At 39.6% G+C, this 27911-nt stretch overlaps 2 protein-coding genes across 3 annotated transcripts; one reads left to right on the top strand and one right to left on the bottom strand.

Annotated features, from left to right (window-relative positions):
* Positions 1-483: 483 nt before the first annotated feature.
* LOC102786342 (lipid transport auxiliary protein 1-like) lies at positions 484-4333 on the top strand. Its single transcript, XM_006787974.3, has 7 exons — positions 484-720; positions 818-919; positions 1025-1133; positions 1229-1282; positions 2715-2881; positions 3506-3564; positions 3685-4333. The coding sequence occupies exons 1-7, from the start codon at positions 658-660 to the stop codon at positions 3890-3892; spliced, it is 762 nt and encodes a 253-aa protein (XP_006788037.1). The 5' UTR covers positions 484-657; the 3' UTR covers positions 3893-4333.
* Positions 4334-4495: 162 nt separating this feature from the next.
* On the bottom strand, positions 4496-22553 carry tuft1b (tuftelin 1b). Of its 2 annotated transcripts, XM_006787975.3 has the most exons (12): positions 22350-22553; positions 21276-21332; positions 10395-10472; positions 10177-10269; positions 9982-10053; positions 9768-9833; positions 8139-8249; positions 6751-6974; positions 6436-6541; positions 6039-6122; positions 5462-5553; positions 4496-5356 (listed from the first exon to the last, which is right to left on the bottom strand). In XM_006787975.3, the coding sequence occupies exons 1-12, from the start codon at positions 22458-22460 to the stop codon at positions 5284-5286; spliced, it is 1167 nt and encodes a 388-aa protein (XP_006788038.3). In that variant the 5' UTR covers positions 22461-22553; the 3' UTR covers positions 4496-5283. The 2 variants fall into 2 exon arrangements, with proteins under 2 accessions (XP_006788038.3, XP_006788039.1); XM_006787976.3 differs by lacking the exons at positions 21276-21332; positions 22350-22553 and adding an exon at positions 16556-16636 and having other exon boundaries at positions 10400-10472.
* Positions 22554-27911: the final 5358 nt, after the last annotated feature.

Genomic DNA, 27911 nt, shown 5'->3' with positions numbered 1-27911 from the left:
CTAATATACTGCATTTTCATGTATTTTAGATTTTTAGTTATGCTTCTGTTTCACACAGGGCTGGCTCAATACTTTTACATACTGTTGTATACTACTACTACTACTACTACTAATAATAATAATAATAAACAAAAAATGAAACAGGTAAAATAATATGTATAAGTATTACATTCTACATAGATAATTGAATGTGTTACAAACATCACCAACAGTAATATAATGTGTATATGATATAAATTGTGCCCTTTTAGGCAGCTTGTGTGTACAGATGAATTTTACTTAGTTGTTTGGGGGGGGGGGTGCAAAAAAGTCTTTATTTTTATTTTTATTTTCTTTTGCAGTTTTTTGTTTGTACTTTAGTAATAGATAATTATAATAACCTAGATACTAAGCATCATATAACGACAGGAAGTCTGTTTAGCGTGTCCTTCTTGCATGGGTTTTACGGTAATCCAACACTCACAAGCGGAAATCAGTTTTAGCCCCGCCCTCACAGTGCAAAGCTAACTGAAAGCTAAGTAGCATATCTTAGCGCATGATGCCCATGAAGAAAAAGACAAGGGTCAGCTCAGTTGCTGATATTTTATTTTTTCGAAGCATACTTTGAAGCTGTAGAGTGATTCGTCGTCGCATAGACTGTAAGCACTGACAGGCAGCATGGCAGAGTCATCGCCGTTATCTGGAGTCAATGTTGTTTTGGTTATGGCCTATGGAAGCTTGGTGAGTAAGTTACAGTAAAAGCTCGATACCTGGTACACGGTGGTGTGTTTATGATAAGTTTTAACCTCAATCCTGTCACGCTTGGTTTTGTGTTCAGGTGTTTGTATTGCTGTTTATATTCGTCAAAAGGCAGATCATGCGTTTTGCAATGAGATCCCGCCGAGGGCCTCATGTACCTATTGGCCACAATGCACCAAAGGTGAGGCGTGGATCTTTACTGTTTTTATTATTATTATTATTATTATTATTATTATTAACTTTTTGTGCCTTAATATTAATAAATTCTTTATGAATTAATCTACAGGGTCTGAGGGAGGAGATTGAGTCCAGACTGTCCAAAGTTCATGAGATACGTTATGAACCTCGGCTCCTGTCAGAAGAAGACGACAGACTGAAGCGGGCATCACAGATAAGTCAGTCAGCTTTTTAAACTCATTTTGAGCAAATGTTGTCCTTTTTATTTATTTAATTTTTTAAACGTAACAATATGATATCTTATATTTCAAAGGTTGCTACAACTACCTGTACAGGATGAAAGCTCTGGATGCAATCCGTGACTCAGGTGAGAGTTACAATTTGTTCCTTAAATGTATTCATCGTGACAGTGGGCAGGATTTCATTTAGTGTAATAATTGTGTACATTTTTTTTCAAAAGTTATTTTGAAAATATATGTTCATTTTGAACAGCGAGACAGCGGTGAGGTGTGCAGCAGGAGCGACAGGTTGGCGCAGTGGATTGGCTCAGAGCCCCTTCCAGTTTAGTGGTGATCAACAGGTTGACAGATGAGGTCAGGCAGGAGTCTCTGATGATCTATGATGTTCACAGATGACATCGTGATCTGTAGTAAAAGGAGGGAGCAGGTGGAGAGGTAGAAGCAAGAGAGAATGCGGCTCACGTTGAGCAGTTTGGAGACAAAGTTATAGAAGCAAGGCTGAGATGTGTTGGACATGTGCAGAGGAGGGATAGTGGATATACTGGAAGGTATAGGTGCAGGAGGAACAAAGGAAGACCACAGAGAAGGTTCATGGATTCAAGGAGGACCTTTTGAACATGCTGAGCTTGTTCACAGCTGTCCAAACCCACATCATCTTTTTCAAGTGTTTTACTTATATTGCTGTAGTTTTGAGTTATTGAATTATATAGGATTTTGGCTGTAGGGTTCAGGGCTACCCCTTTCATTCTTTTTTCAGTGGGTGACAGATCTGATCTGCAGGGAGGCCAGTTCAGCACCCTAACTCTTTTACTGCACCGGCATGCAAAAGGCGATTTAGCATCGATTCAACATAGTGTTGCTCCAAAACATGTTGTCCAGGAGAATGAAGGAAGCCGTCTTACATATGCAAGCTGTGCTGTTGCAGTAATGTACCTATACCTGCACAGACATGGGTTTTGAACCTGGATAGCACCTTTCCTCTTTATCCCAGCGGAAGTGTCAGAATATCCAAAAGAAGACAGGATCATTTTATGCTTCAGCTGAGTCCAACTTAAAGCAGTTCAGGCCCATATTTGCACAGGAGAGTTTGAACTGGCTTTGCGGATGCAGCTTACCACTGAGTTGGCTGGTGGTGGTTTGCAGCCGTGTTCATGAGTTCTTGCTGTGCCACCTGACAGCCTGATTTCTCTGAGTCTGTTTATGTTTCTGATTTTATATCAGTAGATGATATAATCGTTGTTGGGCATATTAAAGGTAACCATTTGCCAGTTAGCTGTAATATGTCCACTCAGTGGTTTTATGCATTTCTCACCTTTCTCTGTAATTTTGGCCAAACAGCGGTGGCACAAAAGTTTCAAGCTTGAGTGAAATATAGAGTTTTAGTGATTCACAAGTCTTTTTGTTGTGGTTTCAGTTGAATTTTCTACTGTGGCTCAGCTTTTTTTTTATTACTGTAAAAATAATTTTTTAATTCTGTTCTTGTTTTGTTTTTGTTCCATTTAAAGCATTAAAACGTCTTTCCTGACCTTCAACTTGTCTTCCTTCCTCTCTCTGCCACAGGAATTCCTTTGCAGGAGATAAGTGGGAGCCCCAGCGCATTTACTGGACGCAGCTTCAGGAGCTGGCTAGTTGAGCTGCGCAACTCCCACTCTCTGATAAAGAGCAGCCGCAGTGCACTTATTGACCGTTTGCTTGAAGGCTACGACAGCGCTCGTCATGGGACTGGGGTGCATAAACGTTTTTACTGTATTTTACTGTATCCCAACAGAACTTTATTAGAATGTTTCAGGTTCCAGAATTCAGAAAGAATGGAAAATCTAACGCTACCGTAAAGTGTTAATTCTAAATATCATTTTAATTTAGATTTTGCAGTTATTGCTTTCAAACTATTTAGGACCATTTAAGACGTCTCTTCTCCCTCTAATCTCCATCTCATCCTCCTCCTCCTCAACTCAAGCCTTGTCTCCTGTTCGATTACGTTTTCACATCACATGAAAGTTTATTTGCTAAGCGTCTGAGTCTAACAACGTTAAAGCCACTTCAAACAAAGTTTCAGTAACATGGCCTAATAGCATGCACTTATTGAATCAGCAACTCTTATTGACAGAAAAGTTCTGGAAATCCTCGTGATGACAGTGATCCTGCTTCTTTGACTCATCGAGTCTTTTTACAAAGTTTTACAGCCTCCTTCAGAGTAAAAAGTTGTGGTTGCTCATCACCTGACATTATGAAGTAAACTGTGATCTGACACTCACTAGAAGAACAAAGGGGCACAGAGGGTTCATAAAAGACAAGAATATAACGAGTTTAATTCTTTCATCTGCTGATGTGGATTTAAATATTTGTTTCAGGTGTTTGGGGAACCTGAGTTTCTTGAATATCAGCAAGCTCTAAACGAACTGGCTGACGTGTAAGTGTCACCGTACTGGTCCAGACTTGAAACCAGTCTTATTTCTGTTGCAGCAAGTGATGCAGTCTGCATTGTCAGTTTATGCAGTACATTTGAAATCACCTGTTTTATCACCCTCAGCGTGAAGGCGTATTCCAGCACCACCAGCCTCGACCAGCATCACCAGTCCGCAGCCAAGGACCTGACAGGCTCTCCTGTCCGCAGCACTCCCTCCACCATCCAGGTCACCTACCTGCCTTCAACCGGCCAGCGCAGCAAGAGGCCCAAACACTTTCTGGAGCTCAAAAGTTTCAAAGACAACTACAACACACTGGAGAGCACGCTGTGATGCACTGACTGTCATAGGATGGTTGTATGGTGTGCGGACAGTCTACTGGGAAATAAAAAGTTGTAGCAGACTGACTGGTTGGCTTTAAAAATGAGCTTTAAAACATCAAACTTAAAATAAGCTCAGAATGGACAGCGAGAGACATCTCATCCTCTATATTTTTGATCTAGAAAATGATGCAGTTGTTAAAGTCTTGCTGTCACAGGATGTTTTTTTCCCCCTTTTCTGTATGTGTGTGTTTGCTGTTGAAAGTGTGCAGAGGAAAACCTAATTGTTGCCAACCCGGAAAAAATGTCATTTCATTTCATTTTTGTAAAAGCAGCAAGTCAACTGAATTTATTATTTTTTCTTGAGAGTTGAAATTGTAAATACAAATGTTTGATTAATGTACAAATGTAAGATATTTATGCTAACTTATTAAATTCATACGTGTGACGTGCATTTATATGAAGATAAAAGGGTTTTTGTGGTTTTGAGGGAACTTTCCTACCCTCTTTTTTTTATAATTATTGTCCCTGTATATCCACTAGGTGGCGGTGTGAGGTCATAGAGGAAGGATATAGTAACCCATGATTTAACAAAAAGCGCTGTAAATGAACTGAGTCGGATAAACCATTTCTTTTATTAAATTTAAATAAAACTGGACAAAGTTTACAGAAAAGTGACGCAGACTAAACTTCAGGGTATCTACACTCTTCACAGTATAAAGTAACTTTCTAAAAATATGCATCCTGGAGTGCAACAAGGTATTTGACAGGAAGAAGCAGCAAAGTCAATGCGAACAATGCATAATTATGTTAATAATCAAGCAAAAATAAGCGTAATTAAATATAACTTTTTAGCACAAAACATGTTTGGCCTGTACAATAAGCACGTTGAGGCAGTAGTTAGTCTGTCACTGCATAGCTAAAACAAGGTCAAAATAGTATGACGATTGACCCAATCTCTCAGCTAAGCGTGAAACAAGTTTTTATTGCTGACATCATAACCGCACGCCTGCTATTGGCAACGTGGTGCAAAGCACTGAGGAATTTGACCCTGAACCCCGAGAGTGACTGTGATCATGAAAACACTAAAATCACTGTGATTATTCGTGCATTTGACCCTAGACTAGCAACAGCGTTTAACTGACACGCCTCATAGTTTGACCTGTTGAAACAGCTTATTCAGATTCTGCATGGATCCCTGTTTGTTTTGCGGAAACCAAAATAAGGTACAAAGAACAGCTCTAGAAGCAACAACGAGGTATCGACAGAATGTGCGTGAGTTCTGCTAAAACAGCCTTTATAAAAATAAAATTAAAAGAAAATCACTGCAGAGCTACATTTTACATATATGGTTAAATATATAAATATGTACACAGTATTTAACTCCTTTGGTTGTCTCTCCAATCACGATTTGATCTCAATGACTTTGATGAATGGGAGGGCTTTGCTGCTCTGAGTTGTCGGTGTCAGCGGTTTGCTGCACAGAAGTGGGGGAGAAAAAGAAATGTTAAGAGATTATTTTAGACATCTGACTGTAGGATGACTAATAGAAAGGACTGTAAGTTAGGAAGTGATGACTCACCTGTAAACAACCTCTGGCTTGTTCTCAGTAGATGAGGGTGGAAGATCCTGGCCTGCCAGGTAGTACTCCATGTGGTCATGCATTTCTTTGTTCTGTAAACAGGAACGGGATTAACGACGTTAAACGGCCCATTCATTCGGCTTGACACAGGTACAGGTTTAATTCAAACAACAAAGCTATTTTATATTTTCCTACTGTTGGCAAAGCCCATGAAAAGACTAAAACCTGACATCGATAGTCTGTTTATGGTTCTGTGACCAACACCTAATTTATTCTGATGATCTTGTAAATCTATAAATAATTGCAAAAAATATAATTTCATTGAAATAATAGGCCAACGAATTTTTCTAACATGCCTGGGCACAGCCAGGAGCACCACCTTCTTTTCTGTGTGCCATGTTTAAGGAACAACACAGGGGATAATAGACTCTTTTTATTATGAGATTTAAAAAGCTCATTTAAGAAAGCTACAGCTGTTTTTGATCATCTTTTGAGCAAAGAAAGGCTTTAAAAACAAAAGAAAACAGAGATAAATTCAGTGATCCAGCGTGTTTGCATTTTTTAGAAAGTTCCTCACCTCTGCTTCCAGGAAAGCCACCTTCTCCTCCAGGTCCCTGATGGCTCGATCTCTCTCCTGGAGAACCGTGCGGGAGTTCTGGAGCTGCGTTATAGATGCAACAAACAAACAATAAGAGACCATATGAATAACACAAGATGCTTGTCTGCTTGAAGCAGATGCATCATCACTTATTTATCACCAGCGGTTCTGCTTCACCACATGCTTCCGCTTGGCTTCATCCCCCCAAATCAATTCTATTTTATGTGTCCGCCTCCTCAGAAATCACATTTTCTCATTAGTGGCTTCCTGTGTGTGTGTGTGTGTGTGTGTGTGTGTGTTTATGGGCAGCTTGGGAGTCTGTGTGTGTCTGTGTACACTATGCACCACCAGGCAACATCCTTATGTGCATAAATACCTGTTCGATCATGTGGCGGACCTTCCTCTGCTGACTCATTAACATGTCGTCAAGATGATGAATCTTTTCCTTCAGGACAGCCACCTCCTGCTCGAGCTCTGCACACCTGAAAGCAGATACACGAGAAAGCTTATATACAGTCAAGCACGTGAGTAAAAGATGTATTTCTCTTTTACTGCAGGACATAAAAGTGGCTTTCCCTTAAATAACGCAACATCAATCAGATAAGATTTTATAAGATGCTCTAGGCAGAGCCTTTCCTCATTATTGGTTTATTAGAAACTTCTTCTTTTATGAGTCTGCATGCAGTCTTACCTCTCCTCCTTCTCTCCTGCTTCCTCTCCACCTGCTTTAAGCTCCAGCAGCTCCGCCTCTCCTGCAGCCATCTTGTCTTTGAGGATGCCGTTCTCGATCTCCATGTTTCCCAGCAGCTTCTGCAGCTCCTCCACCCGTTGACCTCTCTCTGCAGACTGATCCTCGGCCTTCTGCAGCCGCTCTGTCTGCTCAGCCAGCTGTGCCTGATACTCGTTTGACTCGGCCTGCGAGGAAAATCAAAGTGTGAGAACTTCCTTCTGGTGTGCTATAATATAAAGTTTGACCTGAGTCTGGTTTTTGTTGATTTGATAAGGCCGATTCACTGCCATAGTTAGCATCCCCAAGATAACTGAATTAACAAATTGTAACTCCACGTATTTTTTCACTTATGTTGCCACCTGAGTAGAAAATGTGGCTTAGTTGAAATCCCCCCAGTTTCATTTTATTTGCACCTTTTTATTGCTTTTTGTTACATGAGATGTTCAAAGTTTTGAACTAGTTGTGGCAAAACAGTGCCTACTCAGAAATCATGCATCCATTCTGAAGCTTGTTCCAGTCACTGGGTGAGAGGCGGCGTATATCTCCGGACAGGCTTCCAATCTGTCTCCTCAGGTCTTCTTAGAAATGCTAAATTAATTATTCTAAGCTTTATTAATTTCTCCTGGCAGCATTAAAGAGAACCTGTTATGCATACAACTATATTCTTGGACTCTACTAGAGTAGTTTTATGTGTTCTTGATCACATACATAAGGTTAAACAGCAGATCTGTGTGTCTGGATGACCATATTAAGGAAATCCTCCCTCTATGATCCCACACAGAGCTACGAGTACAAAAATGCTGAAACTGAGCATTTAATGCAGTCTAAAGCCTGAGCTGCTGGCTCACAGGTATTGCTTGTACATACTTGACCTCACCACTTGAAACTTTCATTGTAACAAAGTACATTTGATATAAAAAATCAGGATAATTGATCCCCTTTAGCTTGATAAGTGACTGTATGTTTTGTTTTTACATGTATTGTTCTCGGCTATTTCTGTCTAAACTGAATTCAGTCAAAAAAATTAATGATTTAGATAACTTCCTAGTAAATAAGGTCTCATATCCTCCTGTTGCGTAATTTTGTTTCGCTGGAGTCACTAACAGTAAAGAATTGCACATGTAAAGTAAAGTGTTTGTCTTCGGGCGGTGCCCCTACATGTCCTGACAGATGAATGTACTGCAGAGCAAAGATCCAAACAGTGGAGGATCACAAGATGAGGGATGAAATCCAAAGATAACACTGACAGATAACAAGGACGATTAAAGGAGCAAGAGAGCATCAGAGGGGTGAGTCATAGCTGCAGTGGACAGGAAGCTGTGTCACGTTACTCATCTCCTGATACAGACCTGCAGTATGTCGATCTCCTCCTGATGCTGCTTCTCCATCTCCTTCAGCTGAGCATACAGGCGTTTGGTCACCTCTCTGAGCCTCGCACTCTCCTCCTGATTATCCCCAACCTGAGCGTGCACACACACACAGAAAGTGCTCAATTAGATTTAATCTCACAAGCCTCTTGAACCAAAGGGCTCAACGTGGGCTAACAAACTGACAAAAGAGGCTGCTGATAGGCCATTTGCTTTGTGTTTACAAGGCTGCATGGTCTAGCCTGAGGTAACAACATCATTTAGACAAGGAGCTGTTAAACTCTGCTCAGATAATCTTTTAACTCAAGGCTCCTATTTGGGAAGACAGAATGGTTTCCTCTACCGGAGACACAACACATCTAATGCACTGTGATACAATCTGAAACCACTTAAAGGGAAGTGTAAATTGATCCTACCTTACCTATATACGATCCATAGAAGATACTGGGTTTGACTAGCACGCACACACACAAACACACACAAGCTTTCTTGCAGCTCCAACACTGCTTGCTTGGTAGATGGTGTTGAATTACAGCAGCTGTTATGATCCGCCAAGTCGAGAATAATGCATGGGAAAGACAATATCTTGTGTGTGTGTGGTAAGCTTTGTTATGAGCTGATGAAAGCCTGGGTAGCATTTTCTCTGCAAAAGCAGGCAGTTGTCTGGATTGAATCAATGAGGAACTGCTGCAGGGACAGGCATTTTTTTCCATCACGACTGTCATTTGAATAAAACTTTGAATGCATTCAAATGAACTGCAGCTGAAAGTGGTTTCTTCCATTTCCCCATTTCATTCATCTCAAACTGATGAATAATCAAATGATAAAGGCCATACAGGTCTCGTAAGCCTCTTAGGTTAAGAAAAGGTGACCCACACGCACAGTTCACTCAAAGACCAAGCAGCAACCTATGAAGCTCTAAAAGCTGCAGGTCCTGGAGTGACTGCACTCAAAGGTCACTTTCTATAGTCCCATGTTAAAAACATTACATTAAATTAAATTGCACTAAATACACCTATCAACTAATTACCCATGTTCAAATGCAGTTACAAGTTTATGCTCAATAATAACATCTTCTTTATCTGATATGCATTTGGTATCAAACTGAAGGATACAGGCAGATATTTCTGTGTTTGCAACTTAAAAAAATTGCATTCAAATAAATAATGATAGTCGTCTCCAAGCTCTCCCAAGCAACAGAGCATCTATGAATGATTAAGCCCCACATCTAAACCCTGCAAAATAACATCTAAACTAGGCAAGTAATTTTCCAGTTGTAACTCTTGCTTAAACATTCTATCATTTATATGGAAGCTATTGTTAACCACTAACTCTGCTCCGTCATTTGCATTTTACTTAGATGCTGCTACCTATTTTAAGGGCAAAGCTCATCTAAAAAAGCTTTTTATTTTATTTTATAAATGTCATGTAGATCTTGTAAAATTGGTAGATCTTTACTGTTTGGTCAGAGGAGGAAATTAGCCTTATATGCAGCACATATATACATAACTTGTAATATACTTTTCTTTTAAGGCATTAAAATCACTATTCTTCCAAATTGCCGGACCAAAGATAATCTGTTGAACTGTTTCTGAGGCAGAGGGTGTGTACCTTGTTGTTGTTGCCATTCTGCCTGGCTGCCATCTGCTGTCTCAGAGTCTTCAGACAATACCTCACCTAAATACAAAAACACATCAGGCATTAAAAAGATGTGTACTATGCAGAACCACAGGTATACTCTTGACACAGCTGAACGTTGTGCTTAAAGAAACACACTCTGCTTTCCACCAATAGCTTTTCAGCTTTGATTTGTCCACACACTGACCTCCTGAATCTGGGACACCTCGTCCGTAAGCATCTTGACGCTTTCTTTCGGTGGGTTTTTTCCGAGGTAAAACTGGATGACACAGTGACCGCAGCATGTTAGATAATACACGTGACTGTAGTTCAGTTAAAACTGAAGTGTTGAGTTGCTCAAACTTTATCAATAAACATGAGCAAGCAAAACAAGCTCACATACTTTGATGACTTCAACTTCTATGTGAGGTCTGACTTCAACTTCGTCTTCCTGCTCTTCAGGTTCTTGCGGCGGCACAGATTCTATGGTGCTCTCCTACATTCAGTATAAAAAAACAAAAACAAACACAAACCCTCATATGTATATATCAAACTTCCCATTCTGCATTCCTCTCTTTCGCTCAGTTAACAAATAGTTTTAAAACTGCTTTGAAGTTGTACCTTACTGTTGTGCTGTTGTGAGGTGTTGCCTGTCTGGTCTCGACGTTGTAAGCTGAGTCTAAGCTGCCTGCAACGGTCCTGAAATGAAAGATGAGATAAGAAGATGTGCTAAATGAAGCATCGGGGAAATGAAGCAGGGCTCAAAATGAAAGTCTCAACTGAAAGACAGGGTGGAACTGAAAGCCAGAGAGAGAAAGCGTTTTTTGGGGGGGCGGGGTGGGCATAAAACTTCCCCTTTATTGAGGTTTCTCCATGGATGCCACACAGCTAAACTGTGAAGCCTAGCAACCGCCAATGAGGAAACATTTCCACTCGACCCTCGTGGCCAAGTCTGGTGATTATGACCAAACACTGGAGAAAATGAAACCAAGGCTGACCAGTCAGGGACAAAAATATCACAACTCAAAACATCCGTGACTGCTTAGTCACTCCAGAGTCAACGTGTCGCCTTGGCAACGGAAACAGAAAATACGGAGATTATTTGTCATGCAGGCTTTTATAAACTAAAGTTTATATAATACACACACACACACACACACACACACACACACACACACTGGAAATTCCAGTAAGATTCAGATGGTTTGACTAACATAACTCATGTTGTACTCACTGTAACTGTCCATCTCTTCTGTTGTATTCTAGTCTAGTCTGTCCCACTCATTTTTATAGTATCTGTTCTGTTCTGTTTGTTTTGATCAATGCATCATGCCTTATGTTTGATCTGAGAGATGTGACCTCTTCTCTCGAATCTACTGCAGTGCATTGCATTCTATTTTGTAGATATTGTTATATGTGTATACTTTTCTATTCTATTCTATTATTTTGATATATCGCCTACTTATATTTCAGTTCAGTTCTAGTTAATTCTGCTCTGTGAATGAGGCAGCAGGAATCCCAGTAAATGTGCCCTTGTGTGGATCATCTCCTTAAACTGTCCTTGCCAGTTATTGCTGCAATAGTGTTGCATCTTGTTGTTCTAATAAGGCAGACACTCCCGCCAGTGAGAGTACTCTTTCACTGGAAGTACGTGTCATTGTGTGCTGATCATGACTCTTTAATCTACGCTCACATGCTAATCAGCGTGACTTGCTGTAGTAATTCGTTTTTGAGGGGTACTTTTCATTTTTTTCTCCCACAAACTTAGACACAAATACATTTAACTCACCCGAGAAAGTCAGCTAAATCCACCTGTGACTTTAGTCAAACCACATAACAAACAAATGCTTAATATTGTAAAAACACGCACTTGTCCCTGGGAACACCCATTTAGTAGGATGAAGGTGTATTTGTGTTGCTTTAGTCCAAGTATGCAAAGAAAACAAACGGGTTAGTCCCTTTGACAAACAAAATCCCCTGAAAGTGAAGGATAACACCCTAATTGCTGGTGAGCTACGTAACAGTTAATTTTTATCTTATCTCCAAATCCACTATGTCTGGAGTGTATAGCTCATGTATAGTTTGTTTTCAGGGTGTCCCCACCCTACAGTATATGAGCATATGGAGTGCTTAATATGCTAAGTCATTGTTTAGGCCAAGCTCCTGTGAAAACACTGTGTGCTTTGTAGTTCTGCTGTGCACGCTGTCATCAGTGGCCTTAATTAAACTCCGTGTGGGCGTCGACCACAGAGGGCAACAGGTAGCAGCAAAAATGGCTCACAGCTTAAGAGCCTGAGGCAAAAATAAAGCTCTTGCACTGTAACTGTCTTCTTCGTTTAGTTTAAAAACTTGAACTTGTAATCCTGTAGTAAATACCCAAAACTATTACTATTATGACAAAAGGCTAGAATATGCTGAGTTAGTTCAAACACTCCTGATAGCATGAGTTTGAGGTATGCTGATTTGTTTACTTGTATTGCGTACACCAGACGTTTACAGCTGCTGTTCACTGGTTTACTGATCCCCACATAAATATGTTTCTCCAGTTCCAGCCTCCTGTTTTCCATCACAAAGGTATTTTAGCTATTTCACAAGCATTTGAGATGCTTGTGTTTCACAAAATGCAAAGAGAGCAAAGAACCAGATGTTTCTCCCTCTCTGGTTCTGCAAAAGAATGCCATAAAACTCCACCTGAATCATATTTTACATTTACACGCTATTTGTTCTAGAATATTCTCATTATTAATACCACCCTGTTTCATCAGTGGCACCCAGCATGCTTTTGAAATAATTTAGTAATGGTAATGTTTCTCACACATTGTTCCTACTTACTCACCTTTAATTGCTTGCAGTGCAAATGACACCTGAGAGGCACTGACACGTACTCTACATACCACAGTCTGTCGTCAGCTTCAAGAAAGCATTACTTGTGAGCACATGGACACACATACTCGAGATATAAGGGACACAGTGTAATCCCAAACAAGCTCGGGGTTTAAACTTGAAAAGCACTTTTAATCAAGAAAACCACCAGATGGAAAGTAGAACGCATCCTAGAATAAGATATTTTGCTCTTTTTTCTTACAGATTTTGTTTTACATACGATAACTGGCAAATTCATTAGTCAGCCATGCCTTCTTTCCTGTGAAATCCCGTTTAACCGTGTCAGGCTTCCAGTAATTCTGTGGCAAGGCAGTTGGGGGTACGCCCACTGACTGCTGGTGGTTTGTTGATTAGTGGCTGCTCATCACGATGGTCGCTGGGATAAAATGAAACTGTGTGAATGAGTGGAAACAGATTTTGGATTCTGGAGTGTTTCGTTGCATGCATGAACATGCCACGTTAAACAACGCATCAAATGCGGGGAACACATTTGGCTACTGACGTAAGCAACCAGTTCTCTGTTTGCAATTCAAACAAATGGCTTAGCTTGAATGGCAGCTCTCAGAGCGCGATTGTGCCACCTGAAAACCATCAGCACAGAGGAGGTGAGAGGTAAGCCAAGTCTGAAACTTTGATCTGAGGGAGGGACACCTCAAGGGCTTTGCTCTCAACAGAGACGCATCATGGGACAGGCGCACCCTGGGCGGAGCTGTTAGTGCACCTCACCACATGCTATTCTTCTGCTGACAGTAATAGTTGTAATGAATCACAAGTCAGAGCTCACACAATGACTTGACTGCACATATTGGAAGGGCCAGGTGCATGAAAACAGTCCCAACAATTGACTGCAAGACTTATTAACCACCTTTCCTACAAAAAGTGTTATTATGTGTTATTACAGAGCAGCTGGCCGCTACCTGTGATCACGCCCCAAGGTGAAATAGAACTGAGAATAGCTGAATGCTTTTTTTTTTTTTGCATAGAAGTAAGTGCTGACTGTTAAGTCCTGATGTAAAAGCCATTAAATGCATGTATGGACAAAACCGACTGACTTAAGAGCATAAGTTTCCTTAAAATCAGATTGACATATGTTCCCCAGGCCTGTGGTTTAAGTCATCTACGCTGTGTTATGTTTTAAAAGTATCACCTTTAGAAATATCTGCCTTAGACAGAATGCTAGGAAACCAGATGTCACTCTCTTTATGGCGCACAAAGAGCCAGAAAGAAAAGAAAGAAAACTCAGCTGCAAAGTTTCTTTTCAGGAATCACCCCAATACTTAAAAAGTCCCAAAGCCTCGTTGCAAGTTGTTGCTTGTAAAAACTTCTGTCTGCACCTGCCAGTAAGTGTGCACTTTGCTAACATCACAGCTTAGCCGAGTAGAGACATCATCATTGTTATAAAGCCTGCCACTAGCATGGTCTTTTCTGCAGAATCATACAGTTGCCAGGGTAGTTTGTGAATTTAAATTTACATTTAAATGTCCCATTAAATTCTGTTTTATTTAAGAGATTAGAGGGATTTGTACAGCTATCTCCTAAACTGGGTGACTTGCGTAGACTTGCATTTACAGATTGTTCGATATACTTCCACATCATCAGAGCTACACAGCTCCACTATCTACATGTATCTGCTCTATGGGCATGAGCTAACTCACATGTTTTTAATGAACATAATAAAAAAAATCCTTTCATCTGCTCTGTGCGTTTACAGTGCAGATAATAATCTGCTTCCACTCTTGAGACAAAGAGGCAGACACTTGTGAGAGCAGCTTCTCCAGGCTTGTCTGTGCAGCTCAGGGCTTCTGTAAAAGCCTGACCTCATATAACTTAAAAGCCTAAAGAACACAGAGCGTGCAAAGTCAAGTAGCATTTTTTGCACAAAGAAATATTATCTTTACAAATATAACTGTTTCATAAGGTGGGAAAGCTCATGACAATAGTTTAACTGATCATATCAGAGCCACTGAGGGACGTGCTTTTCTGTGGGAGTTGATTGATTTTCCTTTAAAGGCATGGAACAAAGCACCATTAAATAACTGTTTTGTGCAACATGAAGTAGAACTAGCAGTCTGCAAGTAATCAGCCAAAAGCTCATGCTTCAGACTGTGCTAAATGTTTTGTTTCAGGCAGTTTTTGGGGTTTTTTTTGCTCTTGGCACTGTGTGATGTCACAGCTCTGGCTATGAGAACAGCACTCCTAACCACGTGGCATTTGAACTTTTCGATTTGGTGTGTGAGAATAAAATGCGGTCTGGAAATGAGCACAACAGCATTAACAATTACTAACAATTTAGTTACTAGTTAAAACTAATTATTACGAATCTCTGTGCTGTGACACTAATAAAGACGTGAAACATTAAATGCAAAAATGCAAACAAAGTGCTGAGATAAACGTTCTGGTAAAAAGACAAACTGTAGGTTAACTGTGTAACTGAGCAGCAGCAGAGAGCCCAAAGGGAGAGTCTGTTTTCTGTCTCTAATGTCCTGCATTCAGCATAAAAAACAATGGGAGTGGAATACTGAGAGGTGCCAAATCTACTGTATGCATTTCTAGTTCTTTCTACCTCCTTTAGTGGAGGGTGTAACTTCAGTGATTCATATAAAAGGATGAAAACAGCTCATATTGTGGAGATATGGAGTTTACTACTATGTAAGAAAAGAAGTAATTTGACTGGAGGAAAGAAAAAAAGAATTTTTTTTAATGGAGATCATTTTTTCAACAATGATCAAAATAGTTAATTATTCCTAAACTTGTAAAACTGTTAGCTGAGCAGTTTAAGATTGGCTTATCTCAGACCCGAACACAAAAGCATGAGGGGGACTTGGACAGTGTAAGTGGAGCGGAGCAGAATTAGATAGTCATTATCTCTGAAGCTGAGATGATCAAAGACTCAACAACACTGCAGATCACATCATCATTACTGGAACAGACTCACTGGAGACGTGAAAACAGCTGTTTATAAATCTGTCCAGCCTGACTCATGAGTACTGATTAGTAGGTGGCATCACAGCTTCCCCTACGAGTCCGGGCTACCAGAGCATCCCTCTATCGCCGGTGACCTTACACAATCGATAGAGGAGCGTCCCACCAAGGGGGCAACTAACTCCTCCGTGACTGCTGTTCACTGATCTGGAGATGATGTCATAGTGAAAGGATAGAGCAACACCGAATAAAGGATCAGCCACTCAGAGATCATTGAAGCAAGCTAAAAACATTGGAAAGGGGAAACCAGGCCGAGCAGTAACTCACAGCAAGACTCCCGAGTTCACAGCCATGTGTGAAACCTACCCATCTCCACTACCAGTCAAAACAGACGTGTTTTATTACTAAGCAACAGACTAAACACCTTATGAATAAAGATGTAATTATCTGCTTAAAAAAAGTTTTTGTGATCCGCAAATCCTGCTCCACCAGATTGCGCACGCCATACACATTATAGGTATTAATATAGACTTCTCTCAAGAATAATCCCCAAAGAATATTGCACTAATACAATGAAAGCTGAGTCATTTTTTTTCATGACACAAGAAAACAACTGACAAATAGGAGGCGTGACTTTTACTTGTTACTTTTATGTAACAAGTTAAATACCGCTGCTAGCACGCAGGAGGTGAGAAGAAATTTAACAGAATCAGGTAAATCCAGATTGAATAATAAAAGTCTGGTGGTTGCTTTTCGGACGGCAATGTTCATTTAAAGAATTTCCTTGCAGAGATCATGTATCGACTGGTCTACTGGGAAGACAAAGCTAAATGAATCATCTGCCAACCACCGCTCTATACTTCACCATGCAAAAACAAAATATTACAACCACAAGAACCATCACAGACTTTACCCTCATAATAATCACCATGATAATAATCACCATGCCACTTTATCTCAGAAAGAATCTCACTTACATCTACCTGGGCTGAGAAAGTTGTCTGGGACTTTTCCCGGGGATGATCAGGCAGCTGCGATCCAGACTGTCTCTATCTGTGTGACTAAGTACATGGGAAGCCACGGCTGTCTTGCCTTACATGGCTGGGCGAGGCTGCATCAGATGCCCAACCCTTTTTCCCCCCTCCAGATTATTCTCCCGTCAGAGCTACAACGAGAGCGCCAGTTCAAGGAGGCACGCAATTCAGAGCTTCCCTGCAGGACTGTGATGTTAAATACAGCATGGAAAAAACTGGAGGGACTATTTCCACTGATTAGATTATACAGAACTGTGGACTAAAAACTTTGTTGGCGTTGAATTTAAACGAATATTACAATGGTTAGCTCGAGTCTAAACATAAGAACCTACTGAGCTTTTGTTTTAACATCTTTTGTTGATAAATGTGACAAAGGGAAGCAGTTGTGATTACAATTTTACATACACTCATCATGGGTATGAATGTCACGCTAATTTTGGGCATTTAATGATTTCTTTGATCTGTTAGTATCTTAATGTACGATCGAGGAATGACCTCATTTATCTGCCACATAGTGACAGTGGTAGTTTGCAGCACACTGAGGAATGCGTTAAGAGTTACATAACAGACATTAATGAAGTATCTTTATATAACGAGTTACTGGCACGGTGAGTGTGTGCAGAGCAAACAAAACCATGCAAACAAAAGTCAAATGCTGCACCGACCAAATATGTTCACGTTAGTGCATGTTTATCCAGCTATCTTTGACTTAGTACGCACATCTCCTAAGTGATCTTAATCCTGATATTCTGTTACATAACATGTGTTTCGTGGCCATTTTAAGCTTATAATGAAGCGACAGTTCAACTTACAATCAACTAATCATTTGTTTTGTCAAATGAGGAGACAGCAGACCGTCTAAGAAGGACTCTTAAACATGCTTATTTTATGGTTTCTTTGTTATTTTTTGTTAGTAAACTAATGATCTAAATCATCTGGTTTCCTGTTGGACAGTACAAAATCATTAATTGACATATTTAGTCTTTGGAAAGTTGTGCAGGACCATTTTCACAATTTTAAACAATATGGGGTTTCTACTTTTATAGAGTATCAACAAAGCATTTTTTCTTATGTTTAACATAGGGAAAAGTCATATATACACGTGCTCTGATTTAGTGATATATGTTCAAACATATGTAAAATCCCCATATTCTTTCACTAACTTCTAAGTGCTGCTTTAACCTCGGTTCACTGTCTTCCTGCTGTCATTGTCATTCAGTTGTTTTTGTTGACATATGAGTAGTGCCAACATAACCTTTAGACGTGTTTGTAATACAAACAAAAGACTTGCATGCGATCTCGCCCATGTTGCTCTCCAAGTACATCGTGGAGCTAAGAAAACCACATTGGAATCCAGCTAAGGTATTTTAATAACAACCTTATCTAGAACACGCTTGTTGTTCACATCATGTTCACACACATGACACAAGAGACCCTAAAATTACCCTTAAATTACCATTACCATTACTTAATACAAAATAAACCTCTAAATGTATTTAAATGGGTTATTTGAGGTCACGTTTAAGGTGAAAAAAAAAAACATGTTTTCTCTGCCTGATATATACAATATACCCAAAGGCTCTTATCCTGGGGTGTCAAACTCCAAGCCTTGAGGGCCGGTGTCCTGCAGGTTTTAGATCTCACCCTGGGTCAGCACGCCTTAATAAAATTATTAGTTCATTACCAGGCCTCTGGAGAACTTCAAGACATGTTGAGGAGATCATTTAGCCTTTTAAAGCAGCTGTGTTGGATCAAGGACACATCTAAAACCTGCAGGACACCGGCCCTCGAGGCCTGGAGTTCGACACCTGTGGGTCTCAGGATCTCTGAATAAGAAAACTGGGAAGATTTTTGAGACAAAAAACTAGCATTGCACTTTTACTTCTAGCTATAAAACTACAATAAACCACATTTTTATGATGTAAAATAATCTAATATCGGCTATATTGGTGGATTTTCTTTTTGAAAAGTCGGGGGGAAAAGAACAGTCAACTCAAGGTGCTTTATGTTGTAAGGTAAAGATTTTGCATTCTGGGGAAAAACTCAGCAACCCCATATGAAGATGCACTTTGTGACTGCGGGAAGAAAAACTCTCTTTTTACAGGAAGAAATCTCCAACAGAGGCAGCAATCTGACACAGCCGGTTTGGGACTGAGGTAAGGAAGAGAAGATAAAAGAAGGAAGAGAAGAAAAAGAATAGAGAACATAAGGAGGCAGGACAAAACGCAGACAGGAACAATGTCCTTTGGACAGATGAGACCAAAATTAAGATGTCTGGCCCTAATGCAAAGCACTACATCTGGAGAAAACTAAACACAGCATATCAGCACAAACACATCGTATTACTTGTCAGGCATTATTGTGAAGAGGCGATTCAGAATATGAAATAATTTGGTTGCTTTTATTTACTTTTTCAGCAATTTATTTCACCGGTTACTTAACTGAATGTGAAAACACTGCTGTCTTCTCAGCTGCATGCATCTGCTGAGACTATAGTCAAGAACAATCTCAGAACAGTCCACACAAACAAGATCCCCTCCAAACCACAAACAGTTCTCATCTACATATGAATTTGTTGCACCAGATCTATCAGTAGAGGGAGAAATGCTTGAACAGCATGAGTGCATTTGTTGGGAAAGATATCTGCTTCCTGCCAAGAGTCTTTATAAACAAATTATCTGTTCATTCGCGCTGCCACCGTGCAGTACATGTGGCATCACAACATGACTCGACACGTATAAAACCATTGGACTAAAGGAGTAAATTCATTTAACCGCGATCTTGACAGCATCACGCAATGTTTAATGTTTTACTTGGCAGATTCACAATAAATAGTTGTCATTTTAGTATCTACAAGGACGCATCTCAAGAAAACAATGCGCAAGACAGTTGGAAGAAAAAAAACTGTTTGATTGCCAGTGATCATATTTCTACTGAACTACCAAACCAACAAGTACCGGCACATTCTTAATGAGCGCTGTAACGCTCAGAGTTCCCTGTAAATTTGACTTTCTTGAATGTCCGGTCACCTGCTTTGTCATCCTTCTACAATGGCTCGAAAGATTACAGTTCCTGTATGTGTAATAAAAAACAAAAACAAAACACGGCTAGAGGCTATAATTGTTCACTGGTGTTTAATGAGTTGATAGCGTTTACGTTTCCCTTGTGTGAACACATCAGTTCATTCTTAAAAAGTTTATTGTATATGGTCAAGGTTCATGTGTAGCACTTCCCTTCTCTACTTGATCACTCTAAGCATTCCCAAAAGCACTTCTTTATACATGTAAGTGCTTTCTATGTAAACATCATACACACACACGCAACGCAGTTTGAGAAAGACTGGAGACTGGAGCAGCCAAGGATTGAACCAGCTTCTGATTGGACGAGAATCTGTTCCACTTCCTGAGCCCATGAGAGCAATCTTGGTGTATCTACAATGGTAGTGCTTATTTTTCTGTGCAGGTGAAGTTATTAATAAAGAAGCATTGTAATACAGTGGCTGGACTTGCTTGAGGTGTTTTTATCCTTTGAAATCACAGAACATTTGGAATTACTTTAAATGCTTTTATTGCTTAGATTTTGATTTCTTATACAACAGGATTATTGCCATATGTGACATCAGAAGTATACTGCCTTTAGAAGTTGTTGATGCAGGTGCAGCATCACAGTTTTGGTTTGGATTGCCAAATATGCGCTGTTAAATTCTGCTTTAAAATATATGTGTTGCAGTTAGCATTATTTATAGTTTATTTAAAGTAGTCAAATTTCTTTCTGCAGCTTCTATAGGATACAGCAGCAAGTTTTTAGTCCAAAGGTGGGTAATTAATTTCCTTAAGAAGCTTATAAAGAGATGAAATGAAGATTGGTTAATTTCACCAGTTAAATAGTTTTCATGCAGCTCCTTGGGGAAATGAATTGCCCACCCCTGATCTACACTATTGTCGTTTGATGGTCTTGTGAGGTATGAATAACTAATCTCGAAGGTCCTGAAAGTTTAAAACATTAAAAAATTAGCGAGCGCTTCAGAGTCCCTTGATTGAAGTGACTTCAGCATTGGTGGGTCAGCCCACATCTTTTGCCATTATTCCACTTTTTAAGTAAACAACAAGAAAAGTTAACGCTGCATCATATATTGAGTACCTCAGCACAGGTGAGTTATTTATTTATTTAAAATAAGAGTCATTAGTTAAATAGTCGTCGCTTATAATTAACAGTGTTGGCGGTCTAAGGTAAGTAGAAGCGTTTACTCAAATTTTTATTAAGTATTACTAAAAATGTTCATGATTATGTCCCCACACTGTTAGAGAAATATCACGATATCAGTCCAAGGATCCTAAATCTCATCTTAAGTGATGTTAGATTTGCCATCTTTATAAAAACAGTCTGCGTTGTGTTCAGCAAAGGAAACATGATGCAAATATGGTGAACAGATTTTTGCTTTAACGTCACATTATTTTACATAGTTCATGTGAGGTTATTATTATTATTCTTATTTGCGGGTAAAAGTTTCGCTTTCATATTAAAAACTGCTCTTAAAAATTGGGAAGTCTAATGGGAACTATGTCATTGTGGGCCAAAATGTGCCCAGTATGAAATCCGGGTGAGTGCAACGCTAAACTTAGTAGTTAGTGCTTTTAAGCTAGTGTCACACAGCATCACTCACTTTAGTTTCGTCGTCCTCTTCTCCCTTTTCCACCGCCCGCGTCACGCCGCCGCTCATCTTCTCGTCGGGAAGTGTCGACAACACATAAAAATAAGTGAAAAATCAGAGCTGTCCAAAGTTACTGGACAAGGTTTCTTTGAGTACTGTGTTTTTACAGACTCTACTCTTCGCGAGTAACTGTTAAATACGACACACATAGGGAGAGACCTGGACCCCGCTGCGCTTCTGCCTCCCTCTGCCGTCTGTCTGACTGTCCAGGTGCTAAAGTAAAGCAGACCTGCCTACCTTATGCAAGTGGAATGCACTGAACCACGGTGTAGCCCATATTTACAATTGCTGACATATTTTCCAACCATTTTTATTTTGGGCTTAAAGCTGTCTGTATACTTACTCATATTTCAGTGTTTTTCCTGTTAGACATGGGATATTCTTCTTCTTCCCATAATAATAATAGTGGTGCTGGATATGATGACGAGTATCTTAACGCTACTCGACCTATATGCTATTTAACACATTTCTCTTTCAAGGCACATTAGCAATCATTAAGGTTTCTTGTCTTATAATGGATTATTTATGAATGAATACAAGGTTGTTACTCATGCTGAATAAATGAATATAAATGAATGGCTATGTCTTATTTGCCACAATGTAAAAATCATTATTTGCCCTTATAAACATGAAGAAATAAATATGAGTAAAATGCATCTGAATTTTTCCGTTTTAATATTGTGTAAACAATTTTCGCGATTTTCATTTAGTTAGTCTCTTTTATATTGAAACAATGGGATTACATGTATAAATAAAGGTTAAATAAAATAAAAAAAACTGAAATATATGTAAATATATAAAATAAAAGTTTTATTTACTCATATGATTAAGCAATAAAGAGCACATGCTTGGTACAAACTGAATGTATACCAATTAATTACATGTAATTTAACCGGATTCCGTTGAACTGAACGTTTTACGTTCTTGTGCAACAGAATTATATGGAAAATTCACGCAATTAAATAAATAAGGTCATGGTGATGGCTTCTTTGCTTTCGAGCACATTTTATTTAAATATTGTCTAACCTCTGAGAAGTTGATGCCACCTCCATCGGACAGGTATTTGGTGGCACTTCTCCTGGACCATGGCATTTTGTGTCCAGCCCCCTGTCTGATCTTCTTCCAGAAGGAGCCCATACGCCGTCTCTCTTCATCTGTCTTGTCAAAAATGTTTCTCTTGCACTTCCCTGTAATATGTCCCAGTAACACAACAGTGCTGAAAGTGCAGGATCTGCTTCTTCTACACCGCAGCTAATTCTGTGCTAGACCTGCAAAGAGGATATAGTCCTGTTTAATAACCGTCCTGCCCTGCAAGGAGCCACCTCTCTTGAGGCCTACACTGTAAACAGGTTGAGTAACAGCAAATATATCCCGCTGTAATTGGATTTACAGGAAAACTGCTGTAACTGCATTTTATGTTCATTTGCTGTAATTATGTTTTATTCAATCTCTTTTACATTTAGTGAGAAAGGCTTTGAAACTTTTATTTTGACACCAGGACTAAAACATCAGCCCAGATAAGTTTTCTACTTAGCATCTACAATATGAGAGCCCTGGATCAAACAGAACATGTAACAATTCACTAACACTCTAACTTAGGTGATCATAAATTCATATAAAACATCCCGCCATATGACCTCTTACCTAAAGCTATCAGAGGCTCTATTTTCCTGTTGTCACTTGCGCCCAGGAAGGTGTGGGATTAAGGGAAATGACTTTACTTTATAGACAAACTAAACTGGAGATTAAACCATGTAATCCCACATTATTATTTTCCTACAATGTCCTTCCGCTCCAGTTGCTGTTTCGCATCCTGGCTTCAGACACCACTGTTACATTATTTGTCATTCACGCTTGTTTGCTCCATGACACCTGCATAAAAGTAACCACTTTGTCCACATGAATGACATACAATGAAGGCCGTTGTAAATATAGAACGGCGGCTTGGTGAGAGGAGCTCCTGGAAGTAAACAGACTTCTGATGAAAATTCCAAAGGCAGCTTCTTTGGAAAGGTTCAGCCCACGACAAACACGCACTGGCTTTCATGCATAAATGCTTTTGTTATTCTTTGCTACCTTTGTACACTGTGCACTATAAAGTGTGTAGATTATTTTAAAGCCTCTTTTTCTCCCACACTGAAAGGCTTGACTATAATGGAAGTTGTGGTCATGTCACACGTGGGTGATCTCACTGTAAAATAACTCTGGTTAGGACTTTAGACAGGGGTGAGTAATATATGCTCAGCTCTTGCGTTGAGCTCACATGTATATTTGGACTGCTTTGTGTTTTACATGTTCTCACTGGTACTATAAATTCCTTTGATGTTATGTACTTAGATGAGGAGAAGCGCTCCATATAATTACAACCAGCGCTCGTAAACGATGCCTCTTACTTTCTCGCAGCTCGCTGATCTATTTTCATGCCACTCCTATTTTAAATGCAGAAAATTATATGATGTGCAGTTGCGTAATTTATTTACACTTAAGCGTTCAGACAAAGGCTCTATCATTAAGTGCATCCAGTCAGCTTCACTGGTTCTAATTTGTGGATAGTACATTTACAAAACAAAAAAAAAAAATGGAAAAACTAAGCCTGCCTTTCTTCACTAAGGGGAACGACACAGACGTTTAAAGAAGTGGAGTCACTGGAACAGCTTGATGTCTTTGGTAATTACAGTAAACCACCTTAGGATTACAGGCTGAGAGTCTCTAGGAAGAAAACTTAGCCAGAGCTAAAAGAAAGACTCAGCTGAGCTATTCAGAGAAGAGAGAGAATATCATTTAATATCTTCAGGGGAAGACACTGATACTTGACATTTGATAGTGGATTATGATCTCAACTTCATAGCACTTATTCTCCAGAGTCATTTATGATTTTAAACAAGTTTGATTTGGAAAATAATTAGTTTCTTCTTGTGAAATAATCACCCCCTCAAGTTTAAACAAGAACGCGAATGTTCTCTCAAACTCCCTGACTTCTACACTCACCGGCCACCTCATTAGGTACACCTGTTCAACTTTTGTTTAACACAAATATCTAATTAGCCAACCACATGGCAGCAACTCGGTGCATTTAGACACGTAGATATGGCTAAGACGACCCGCTGAAGTTCAAAGCCAGCATCAGAATGAGGAAGAAAGGTGATTTAAATGACTTGGCATGATTGTTGCTGCCAGCTGGGCTTGCTGGCTCACCTCAGTATCTTAGAACTTGCTGATCTACTGGGATTTTCACACACAACCCTTTCTGGAGTTTTCACTGAATGTTCAGAAAAAGAGAAAACACTGAGTGAGCTGGAGTTAGTTCTCTGGGTGAAAATGTCTTTGATGCCAGAGGTCATGGGAGAATGGCCAGGCTGCTTCAACCTGATATGAAGGCAGTAACACAAATACCACTTGTTACAACTAAGGTATGCAGAAGAGCATTTCTGAAGAGCAGATGGTCTACAGCAGCAGAAGACCACACCGGGTGCCCCTCCTGTTAGCTAAGAACAGGAAACTGAGACTACACTTAACACAGGCCCACCAAAGCATTTGCTGGTCTTGATTTCGGCTGCAAGACGATGGTAGTCATTGTGTAATTCCGTAGGTATATACTTTTTGCACACTTTGGGCCCCTCAGCGCCACCTGCACATCGTTTAAAAGAATGTTGTTAATATTTATAATTGTCACAAAAATGATTCACTGAGTTATGAAGATGAAAACTTGTTGGATATAGGTGTCCAACATGTTCTCACTCTTATCCAAAGCGTATGTGTTACGCTTCCAGGCACCCAACACATCCCTATATTAGGAGATCGGGAAAATGAGGAAACAGGAGAACCGTTTGGAATGAATCTACATATGTATGTTCGTTTTACTTAAATCAGAAAACACTTGAGTATTACCGCGGGAGCTCATTCTGCTGGATTTCATCCGTAACCCATGCGTTCCACAGGAACTCCTCCGGACTTGACAAATCGTCAGTATATTACGCCTCGGGAGTGAGAACAGGCTGAGGTGTCCTGTACAAGCCAGTTCATCCACTTTTATTCTGTAATTGTTAGTGAGGGAATGTTTTGATCCCCCATTGATAGTAAACATCACGCCTGCTTCACTGGGGAGGAAGAGGAAGTGATCTAAAACCTGCTTTGCAGAGAGAACAGCGGGCCAGCGGCAAGCCTTGATCTTGTATTCTTGTTTCCGTTGTAAGTGCAAAGTTCCAGAATAACATTACTTCACCTGTGAGTCTCTGCCTGTGCCTTTGAACCTGAAATATTTACATTTAAATTCGTGTTTCCTTTACCGCTGTACTGGACAAAGTTTTGAACTTTTCCCGAGGTTTCACTGATACCTGATACAATGAAAACAAGCAAACAAGCCAAGTCTCTTACAAACAATTCATCCTAATTTATAAGCATCATTACCATGTTTGATACTGTATATACATTTACATAACTGGTTAATTTTGTGGCTCTCTTGTAATGAGGAACATTTTATTGGTAGGGAAGTTAACTCCTCCCATATGCAGCACACACGGGTATGAAGAACTGTCCACACTGCTTCTTAGTTTGGTTTAAACAATGAAACATTAATAGCATTTAGTGCAGTCTGGTACCAACCAGCCAGCTTTCATAAATATGGTTTACTAGTGTGAGTAGTGTGCTGGTGTCTCCTTAACTCTCGACTTCCTTTCAGGAGGAAATGACAGATATAAATCACAATAAAGCCTTGCTTTAGTATGCCTCACACAGCACAGCAGAAACTATAGCATATAAAAAATGTAAATTTGTATTATGAGGTTTCTAATGCTAAAGGACTGAAGATGTACTAATATATTCATATGGAGTACTGTGCAAAAGTCTTGAATCATCTCTGTTTCTCATCTCATATCTCATTGGATTTTTCAAGGTCATTCCCAAACAGCTGTCAGGTAAAACCTTCGTATATCTCTGCATTGTGTGCAGTGTGTCCTTAAAAGCATGAAGAAATTGGAAAGCAGGGGACAAAAGACGGCGCCGCACGCCTAAAAAATATCTACAGCAGATGAACAGTATCAGTCATATCTTGAAATAGGAAAAGCAAAGACCTGACACAGAATCTAAGAAATACATCTGGGCCTTCAGTTGATCCATCTACTGTCTGTTGAAGCCTAAACAGAAATGGTTTCAGTGGAAGTGTGGCTGCTGAAGAAAATTCTGAGCTATGTCAAATTACAAGCATAATTGCCAATAACTGGTCTAAGCAGCCAACATCCAAAGAAGAGCTTTGAATGTCCTTCAAGAAGTCTGGAGAAATATTCCCACAGACTATTTAAAGCAATTACAGGGTCTGTACAATTCCAAAGAGCTTGAAAGTCAATCATTGGTATGGCCACCGATATTCTTCAACACAGCTGGAACTCTATTAGGCAGCTTTCTTGTATTTGCCTTATATGCTGTATCTCCATTTATGATGTTTCACTTGTTTTTTGTTGTTTTTGTAAATCCTAGAATATTATCAGGCCTCAGCAGCCTGATCACTCAAAATATCTTCTGGTAGTTTTTATATTTATATTTCCCTGTTCCTTGGTGATGGTATCACAAAGAATTGTCACGGTCCTGGGTCAGTGACCACAGTGTTTTGAGTTTCTTGTGCCTCTGAGTTTTTTGTATTATGTTCTTAGTTCTCTTTGTTGTCCCAGCTTATTCGTTAGTGTAGTGTCTTAGTTTGGTTTTCTTGTATTCTGTTTAGTTCTCTGAGTATTTAGTAGCTGCCCTCTGTGTCTCTTTGTTGTTGGTATTGTCTGTGTTTCTTAGTTGCTGTCTCCCCTAGTCTAATTTGCGTCTTCCTGTTTTACTTTGAAGGTCTGTGTCTCATGTGAGTGTATCCTACTTTGCTCCCTTGTCTCGTCAGTTCTGATTTCTCCCAGCTGTGCTCTCCTTCTGTGTCTCATTCCCCTCGTTACTTCCCAGTGTATTTAAACCCTGTGTTTCTCTGAGTCAGTGTTGCGTCGTCCCTCTTGCTGTGTGGATCTCCCTGTGAGTTTTAGGTCTTTGTTTCCCAGTTTAGCTTAGTTTACTTTGTATGCTCGTTTTTCTGTGACCAGCAAATAAAGCTGTGATTTTGAGTTCATCCCCTGAGTCTGAGTCCTGCACTTTAAGTCCTCATCTCCTGCCTGCCACACAGCGTTTCATGACAAGAATAATTTATGCTACACAGAGTATTTCTGGATGATGTCCACCTGATACTATTTTCGAAAAAACAAGATAAAGTCTGTATTTCCTCTTCATCAGAGCTTATGCAGAACCAAAGGACTAAGGGGAATGATAGCAGGAAGTCTATGAGCACCTAATTATTGTTTTACCACTTAAAAAGGCTATGCCATATCTTTTAACTCTCAAACACATTGTCCCAAATTACAATTTGAATACAAATCTTTCTAGCATGTTTCTCCGACTTATTTTCTGCATCTTCCTAATGTCTGTAATAAATATTTAAAATGCCTCTGGTATCTTTTCTTTTAACATTTTACCTGTTTTACAGTTTACAGGCTTTTGAAATCATTGCAGTAAAAATATGGAAACATAGGTAGACTGTATAAGATTTCCATTATGAAATAAAAGCAG

The sequence above is a fragment of the Neolamprologus brichardi genome, chromosome 22 (assembly GCF_056152115.1).
Source record: "Neolamprologus brichardi isolate AB-2024 chromosome 22, ASM5615211v1, whole genome shotgun sequence".
NCBI classification, from domain to species: domain Eukaryota; kingdom Metazoa; phylum Chordata; class Actinopteri; order Cichliformes; family Cichlidae; genus Neolamprologus; species Neolamprologus brichardi.
The sequence above is the reverse complement of the archived record's forward strand: the minus strand, read 5'-3'. Positions and strand labels throughout refer to the sequence as shown.